The sequence below is a fragment of the Podarcis bocagei genome, assembly GCF_964188305.1.
Source record: "Podarcis bocagei genome assembly, chromosome: 15".
NCBI lineage: Eukaryota > Metazoa > Chordata > Lepidosauria > Squamata > Lacertidae > Podarcis > Podarcis bocagei.
This window is the reverse complement of record NC_138141.1, coordinates 21,849,183-21,858,474: the sequence shown is the minus strand read 5'-3', so window position 1 is coordinate 21,858,474 and position 9,292 is coordinate 21,849,183. Positions and strand designations below refer to the sequence as shown.

At 48.3% G+C, this 9,292-nt stretch overlaps 1 protein-coding gene across 1 annotated transcript; it reads left to right on the top strand.

Annotated features, from left to right (window-relative positions):
• C1QTNF5 (C1q and TNF related 5) lies at nucleotides 1-7,775 on the top strand. Its single transcript, XM_081172761.1, has 3 exons — nucleotides 1-112; nucleotides 4,836-5,066; nucleotides 6,486-7,775. Exons 2-3 carry the CDS (start codon nucleotides 4,847-4,849, stop codon nucleotides 7,001-7,003), a joined length of 738 nt encoding a protein of 245 aa, XP_081028887.1. The 5' UTR covers nucleotides 1-112; nucleotides 4,836-4,846; the 3' UTR covers nucleotides 7,004-7,775.
• The last annotated feature ends 1,517 nt before the right edge of the window (nucleotides 7,776-9,292 follow it).

Below are 9,292 nucleotides of genomic sequence, written 5' to 3'. Positions count from 1 at the left end.
GCCGGCCGGCGGAGCTGGCTTGCGGCCTCCTTCACCAGAGTAAGCGGTCCTCCTTCTTCCCCAAGCAGCCCGGAGCGCCAGCTTGCCAGCCCAGCCGCAGAGCACCGCCGCCGTGAGTATCGCAGATCCACGCGGGCTGTTGGGCTAGGGAGGCTGGGCGACGGGTTCCCAACTTGCCTGCTTGGAGCTGCCGTTTCTCCCGACTTTGCTGACACCACCTTGCTTTTGTTTTGGGACCGACGCGATCCCTTTAGAAGATCACCCGGGAGTTGGGAAATGCCTAGCGGGAGGAGATTTTGCTTTCTTTGGGATTGATTTTAATCCGAGCCACCCAAAAGCCTTGCCCAAAAAAATATACTGTAAGAAAGAGCTGCTCTCTTGGGGAAATTGAAATAAAAATGGCCAAAGTTTGTAGATTTTTAAAAAGAATGGCCTGATCCGGACCCCACTAAGGGGCGGGGGGTGGCGGTCTGGATTCCAATTTCGAGTTAGTCCGGTTTTTAATTGAGTATTCATTCTGATTTGTTCCACAATGGTGAGCCTAATTTGCTTGTGGGGTGTTTATATATCTTCCCATGAATTAGCCGTTCATCCCACAATTTTCAATGCATTTTCCCATCACTTTCTCAGCCACCAAAAGTCTGGGTTGGTTGTTTTTTTAAAAGTGGATTTGTTGCTCCAGAGGAAGAGAGTGCTGTAATCTACTTGAATTACGCAAACCTAGATTTCCTGGGATGCTCTTGAAGCCTTCCTGCAAAATAACATACAGGATACGCCCAGAGGAGCATCTGGTGAACATTACAGAATTTGAACTCGGGTCTCCTGGTCCTAACCAAACACTATCTGCTAGGCCACTCTGACTCTTGGGAAGGTGTGGGAATGAGGGGCATTGATTGCTGCAAGTGCCCCACAGGTTGGAAAGAAAGTCAACCGTTCTGGACTGATATTCACCATTATATCTCACACACACTATATGCAAAAGTTATTGCTACTTGCAATCCACAGGTAGGAGACTAATACTAAAAGTCAGTAGTGAAACTTGGTTTTTGCTGAATGCTTAAAATGGCTTTTTCTCAGTAATTATTGCAACAGTCCTGCTAAGTTGGCCTGTTTTATTAACCCCATTTTGCAATCTGGTGTAGATCAGACAGACCAGTAGAGATCCTAGAGCCGTGAAGATAGAACTATATGTCAATGGCTGATTTTTCTGCCTATATTAGTACAGTTGCATGCCACCCCAATCTGAGCTATGCGAGATTCCAGGGGCACCAGGGACTACCCAGGGTTTGGTTTGAGGAACAGCAGATACATTTATCTTTTTGATATATTTACACATATATAAAAGCTGAGCCTCGGTGTATGGGGTGCAGGGACGCGGGAAAGCTCATGAATAATAAATAAGCTCATTAATATGCAAATAAAGTGGCTCCGGCCCTAAATAGGGCAAGCCACGCCCCCCAGCCAGCCGATTGGCTGGCTGGGAGGTGTGGCCAGTCGGGATTCCCCTGTTCTCGCGGGATTTCCGGCAGTGCCTCCGATTAGGGCGCGCGGCTGGCTGGCTGGCGAAGGAGCAGGTGAGGAGGAGGCGGGGGACGGCGGCGGCGCTCTCCTGGAAGGGCGCCCGCCCGAGATTATTGGGGGGCTGAGCCCCCCCAAAAAATTTTTTGAGGGGGCTCGAGCCCCCTCAAGCCCCATGGAGTCGGCGCCTATGATGGGGTGTTAGGGGGAGGGTAGAACCTTTGCTGGGGGACACCCCACCCTGCACTCAGCTCTCACCTGTGCTTCGTAGAAGCTGTGAGCATGCGACAGCAGCCACACCCTGGGAATGGCTTTGGCTGGCTAGCTAAACCAAGTGAGGGTACCTGATGGGTTTCAAACCCTGGGTGAGTTAGGGACTTCCCCTGCATGCAAAGACAGGCTCTGGCAGATTGAACAGACAATACCAATAGTCTCTTGACCAATGGTCAAGAAAGTGGTTTCTCCACATGCTTTAGGGGGAAGGGGCAGATGGGGCTCGTCAACCCGGGAAGGTAGCACATCTAGCAGATGGAAAACTCTGGTCCTCCACTGCCTTGCTGGATATATTTGGGAGAAGAACCCTACCCAAATCCGGAGACCCTAAGACAGTTGGATGCTGTCTTGTGCACCTGGCAACTCCTGCAGCCAAGCTGGTGCCAAACGTCTTGCTCTGCTTTCTTGTGGACCCCACCAACGATGCCAAGAGTCTTGTTGTCTGGGCAGTTCAGGACCTCTGTACACACTGCCCAGGCTTGCACCCCAAGGAGGTCACTTCTGTGCTGATAATGCAGCAGTTTGACTTCACCCACACACCCTGGCTAGTCATAGCAGAGCTTAAGAAATATAGGGACTAGGCTCCCCAAAGAATATCCTTCTTTTTTTCTCTTCTTTTTTTTCCTTCTTTTTTTCTCTTCTTTGGTGATCACTTGTAGCCAAGTAAGATTGTCTTCCATGAACACGGTCTTAACAGTGAGTCTGTAAGTGACCATGGAGGCCAATTCTGGATGTCCTTCCACAGTGGGGACATAGGTTACCGGATGGGAGTTGGTCATGGTGAGGGTTTGCCAAACGTGCCTTCCTCTTAGCATGTTTCTTCCTTTCATCCTGAGTTTGAGCGTGTTCAAAGTCCACAGCACCAATTGGCTGTTCTCACAAGCCAGTGTTTCCCAATGGTCGGTGTTTATACTACATTTTTAAAGATTTGCCTTGAGAGAGCCTTTAAACCTCTTTTGTTGACCACCAGCATTACGCTTTCCATTTTTAAGTTCTGGATAGAGTAGTTGCTTTGGAAGGCGATATTCAGGCATCCGAACAACATGACGAGTCTTCAGCCAGTTGATATTGAAGAATCGTTGCTTCGACACTCACCCCACTACACCCCCAATCCTCACCAGGCTCAGGCAATGCTGAAAGAATGTAAAGCATCAAGATTTTGGATGGGTTCGCTGCATTCCAGACCTGTTAGCTATAGCTAAATCCCAAAGCTGAAACTTATAGGAGCTCTTAAGACAACCTGCACTCTTGCAAAAAGTGGCAAAAGTTGGCAGGGGCAGGAGGGAGAGGGGAAGAAAAGAGAAAGGAAAGGAGAAATAGATGAGCAAGTTGTCAGAACAGGCTGGCTGGCTTGCAGGCAGAAGGAGGACAAAACCAGGACAAAAGTTCACAGGCTGATTCTGTGGTTTGAAGGCTGCGTTGCGTGCCCGGCTGGCTCCTGGCATCAGTCTTGCCTCTAGAGGACTAGCCTCTTGGGAGGCTCTGGCTTCTTTCCTCTGATTCCATGGGAGGCGAAAGGAGCGCGACATCCCAGGCGGTTGCTTAAGAGCCAGTTGACATTTCCTCCTCTCTCTGTCTCTCTTCCCGCTGCCCCCATCGCTCACCACAAAATACACAAAGTGCAGCTCAGGAAAGCCAGATAATTCTGAGCCATCTGAAGCTCCCAACTGTTCCAAGGGAATCATATGCATTAATGGATTTAGGTTGCACAATTGCTAGTCTTACAGTTGGATTAGGTTGTGGAGGCTCCCTGGGAGATCAGCCATGGGGGTGGGTGTCTAAGAGGCAATACTCTGCTCTGGTTTTGCTGGAGTTCTTCTACCTTTTCACGAAACGGTTGCTGCGATTAATTTCTGCGGGGAGAGGTGGAATGCTAACCTGAATAAAAACTAGATGGACCTGGAATCGTAGCTGCAGGTCTGTGGGATGAGGGTGGTGAGATAAACGCACTCTGTACATGCTCAGTGACACCATCTTTCAAATTAAACCAGCCGGAACGTTGTGTGGATTGAACAAAGATGGGGAGAACCATGTGTTCCTTGGAGGTGGGATAGCAATATAATAAATGAATAATAAATACTCTGACTGATTAAAACTCTGGAAATCTAATGCACCAGGGGACAACATAAAATCATAGGAAGATACCTTAGACTGAGTTGCACCCTTGATCCATCAAGCTCTGTACTATCCACACAGATTGGCCGTGGCTCTCCAGGGTTTCAGACTGGGGACATTCCCAGTCCTACTTGGGAATTCAAGGATTGAACCCCACAGACTTTCTGCATGCAGAGCAGGTGCTCTCCCACTGAGCTGGAGCCCTTTCCCTGCTCAGTCTAGTCTAGGCCAAGCATTCTAGCTTAGTTCTTTCCAGCTGCACTTCTTCCTATTTGCAGTGATTTTTTTGTTTTAACTGTGTGGGAGAACATAAAAAGAGCCCAGCTACTGGGTCTGACCAAAGGCCCATCTACATAGCCCAGCATCCTCACAGAGACCAATCAGAAGCCGGTCTGAAGCCCACAAGCAGGACCCGAGGGCAACAGCACTCTCCCACCCTTGTGATTTCCAGGAACTGCTATTCAGAGGCTACTGAATACCAAACCAGTCATACTGCAGACAGTATATAGGCATCACAACTAGTAGCTACTGGTTGTCTTGAATTTGTCTTTCAAAGCCATCCAGTTGGCAGCCATCACTGCCTCTTCTGGAGGGGGGCGGGGCATCAACAGTTTAACTATGTTAGCTGGCAAACTTCAGAAGGCTGGGGAAAACAGAGATAGTCTCAGCTGATGGGCAGGTTTATAGGGGGCAAAGTAGCCCTTAAGGCATCCCAGGGCCAGATTTAATAGGCCTAGTTATCTAGGGCGAGTAGGAATTTCATGCAGGTGACCATTCAAGGAAGGTTTACTAAACTTGGTCCTTTGGGGGCATAACTGCATTGGATTAGGTAAGCTGTTAAAAAATAAATAAATTTGTGGACCTGTTTGCAAAAAAAAACACTTCCCCGAGACCCTTTGGAGGTATCTGACAAACTCCTCTCTCTGTAGACCCCCCAGAAATGGAGCACGCCGTCTACCTCTTCCTCTTCCTGCTTACATTGACCACAGACTCTGTCCAGATTGAGGACAATAAGATCCCCAGCCTTTGCGCTGGGCACCCTGGAATTCCAGGCACCCCCGGGATCCATGGGAACCAAGGCATGCCAGGCAGAGATGGGCGTGACGGGCGTGACGGAGCAGCAGGGATGCCGGGAGAAAAGGGCGAAGTTGGTCAACCAGGTAAGGGTACCTCTGCCTTAGGAGGATCTCAAAGGACTTCCTGGTGCCTGAAGGAAAACTTTTGGTCTTTAGATGCAGATGAGGCAGGTTAGGGGAGCACTATTATTCCCAGGTCCATTTCTATCATGCTAAGCAAGCTAATTCTGCAGAAGCCCTGAAGTGGATAATTCCAGCATTATTGTCTCACAATGTATTGGGGGAAGGAGTCCTCTGTGTTGAGTTATCAACTCCATAGAGCAGGGCCAGCCTGTCTGGTGACCCATTTTTGTCTGTGTGGACAGCCAGCTGGCTTTCAGAGCTATGCAAGCCCCAGCCATCAGCAGCTGGGCACGGCTAAAATGGCCTCACAAGACAAATGGGGAGGCCTGGCGGAAGTAATAAGGCCTGTGGACTGAAAGTTCCTCACCCCTCTGAGGGAAATGAGGTCATTTAAATTAAGACCCAAACTTCTAACTATTGTAGTCGCCACAAGCAAGACAAGGGGATAGCTGGTGTTTTGCTTTCTACTGTGTTCTCTCTTTTCTGTCAATTTTTATTGCTTTTCAAAAAAAATCAAGAAATTAACATCAAATTTAATACAAATTGGAAAGTTGACTTCCCACCCCGCTATCTTGATGTTTCTCTTCCCTTCCTTACTCGTTGCTCAGTTACATAATTTCCTAATTCCATTTCAAGAGAAGAGTAAGATAAAAAAGCTAAAAAAGTTAGCAAAAGATGCAAGTGAAGAACTTCCGATTTCCCATCTGCCAGTAAGAAAAAAAAATTATTTGTGCATATGTGCATATATATATATATATACACATACATACAGTGGTATCTCTGTTTTTGAATGTCTCCGTTGTTGAACATTTCAGTTTTCAAACGCTGTAAACCCAGAAGTAAATGCTTCGGTTTTCGAACACGCCTTGGAAGTCAAACCATTGAGTTTTCCATATTCAGTTTTCGGTTTTGAAGCTTCCATACTGAGTTTTCGGTTTTCAAACATTTCAGAACTCAAACGGTCTTCTGGAACGGATTATGTTCGAAAACCCAGGTACCACTGTATATAAAAATCACCCTCAGCCCATGCAAAATATATATATATATATTTAAAACCTTCAGTCCCATGCAAACATCCATCTTCTCCACTTTCAGTTAAACAATTTCTTTAAAGTCAGGGTGCCTCAGAATCATTTGTTCCTTTTCCCTACGAAAAGTCGAAGTCAGGTTCCATAATAATTAATAAACGTTAGCCATCTGTTTCTTTTAATTTCACCTCTACCAATTCCTGCCACCATCACTCCATATTGCATAGTACTAAATTCTTCCACCCATATCTGCGTTAAAGCCTCTCCGTGGCGAAAACACATCAGATCCATATTCCATTCTCAAACATATCCTAACACTGTCCTTGGTTGTTGTTGTTTTCATTCCATAAAGGAGCTGTGGGCCCCACAGGGGAAAGAGGCAGCCCTGGCCTCAATGGGTTCCCCGGAGAGAAGGGGGCGCCTGGGGAGTGCGCAGTGGCCCCCCGCTCAGCCTTCAGCGCCAAGCGCTCCGAGTCTCGCAGCCCTCCCTTGGCCGACCAGCCAATCGTCTTTGACGTGGTTCTGGTCAACGAGCAGGGACATTACGACGGCAACACGGGGAAGTTCCTCTGCGAGATTCCGGGACTGTACTACTTCGCCGTCCATGCCACCGTCTACCGCATGAGCCTCCAGTTCGACATTATGAAGAATGGCAAGTCGGTGGCCTCCTTCTTCCAGTTCTACGGCAACTGGCCCAAACCCACATCGCTCTCCGGTGGCACCCTGGTGCGGCTGGAGCCGGAGGATGAAGTCTGGGTGCAGGTAGGGGTAGGGGACTACCTTGGCTTCTACTCCAGCATCAAGACAGATAGCACTTTCACAGGATTCCTGGTCTACTCCTACTGGCAAAACTCTCCCGTCTTTGCCTGAGAGATTCCCCTCTCCGCCACGCGATTTGCGGAGGACTCCCTTTCTTGGCTCTGCCACAGCTGTCGCCCGTGGGGATACCTGTGGCCCTTCTTAACCCAAGGGGTGCGGCACCCCTTTAGCTAATGCCTGTAAAAGGGTTGTAGGTTCTTCCCAGAAGGGGTCTGGCAACCCCTCAGGCCAGGGTCGGGATAGCTGTGCAGCAGAGAAGCTAAGTGACCTTTGTAGTGCACTAGCAAACAGTATACTCCTTGCAGAGTAGATTTACTTTCTATATCTATACACATACATACTTAGGGCTGTGCCCCACTTGCTTTGCTCACCTGCCCCACCTACCCCTTTGGTAACCACCCTGCCCCACATCAGATGTCAAATGACAATATGACTTTTAGAAGACATCTGAAGGCAGCCCCGTAGCGGGAAGTTTTTAATGTCTGATGTTTTATTGTATTTTTATATTTTGCTGGAAGCTGCCCAGAGTGGCTGGGGAAACCCAGTCAGATGGGTGGCATGTTAATACAGTTGTACCTCGGGTTAAGAACTTAATTTGTTCCGGAAGTCCATTCTTAACCTGAAACTGTTCTTAACCTGAAGCACCACTTTAGCTAATGGGGCCTCCTGCTGCTACCGCACCGCTGGAGCATGATTTCTGTTCTCATCCTGAAGCAAAGTTCTTAACCTGAGGTAATATTTCTGGGTTAGCGGAGTCTGTAACCTGAAGCGTATGTAACCTGAGGTACTACTGTAATAAAATTATTATTATTGTTATTATTATCTGACCAACCACCCTTCCTTTACACCCCCTTGTCCTCCCCTCGCAGCTCACCTGAACCTCCACACCTTTTTAAAGGAGGAGGGAGGCACAGTTGACTGAACGGCTCTATGAAACGCCTCTCTTTCCTCTTTCAAACCTCACAGCAGGCATGTTTGACCAAGGTCAGCCAAGAGGCATTCATGGGCTACCCTGTCATTTCTCGTGCTGCAGCTGACGTGGCCATCTGTTGGCGGTCCTGTGAACTGCAAAGCATGACATTCAGTCCTTTTGTTTGTATATAGGGAGACAGGCCACCCTTTCCTACAGTTCCTCAGAAGCAGTCCAACTGGTAGGGGCTGGTGCAGTGGCGTAGCGTGCGGGGTGCAGGGGGGGCCGGCCGCACCAGGCGCAACATCTGGGGGTTGGGGTTAGGGGGCGCAAATCCACGGGTTAGGGGGCGCAAATTACTTGCTTTGCCCCGGGTGCTGACAACCCACGCTACGCCACTGGGCTGGTGTATTTCTGCAGCTCCTCCTCTCTCTGTCAAAGGGGAAGGAGGGTCCAGAGCAAGATCACTAGGATCAAACCCCTATTAAACCATGAAATCAATCTTAACTCGTATATGGCATTTAGGCATACCAGACAGTATCTGGTTTTCAGCATTGTGATATATCAGCAACTAAACCTCATGATATACCATCGGAGCTGGCAGAGTTAACAGGGGCTGCAGGAATCAGGAGAAGCATTGGCTGGCTTCATGATTTTCCCCACATTGTGATTTTTGCATAGCACACACACACACATTTTGATTCCTGATATATTCCCAGGTCAAAAATGATGAAACCAATATCGCAATGTGGACTTCAAACCGGTTTAGGATGATATATTGTTATATTACCTAGCCCTAATGGCATTGCAGAGAGAAATTAGAGTAATCGCACAAATGAAAAATGCCACAGAAGGAATTATTTAAAAACAACAGTACAGTGGTACCTCTGGTTAAGAGCGCTTCAGGTTACGAACGCTTCAGGTTATGAGCTCCGTTAACTCGGAAGTAAGCTGCTCCTGCTTGCGAACTTTGATCCAGGATGCGAATGGAAATCACGCGCCAGAGACGCGCGCACAGCTAGAGGCCCCATTAGCAAAAGCATGCCTCAGGATAAGAACAGTTTCAGCTTAAGAACGGACCTCTGGAACGAATTAAGTTCGTAACCAGAGGCACCACTGTAATAGTGTGAATGGGTCATTTCCCATGTTATCTTCTTAATAGGGTAGCACCCTGCCCTCTCTTGCTATGGCAGCCTGTAGTGGCTGTTAGAAGGCTCCACAGCCACTACAGGCAGCCACAGATCCAGAGTCTTCTTTTGCAACATTCCCAGCAATGAAAGGGGCCCATCACTGCTCACTCATTTATTTTTAACCTAAAAAGGACTGGAAATCAAGGCTCTGGCTGTGTTGTTTTCCATCTGGTAGGAAAAGAGCCTCTTTCCTATTAGGTAGCCTAGGGCAAGATAAAGGTTGCAAGCTGACTGCTCTGC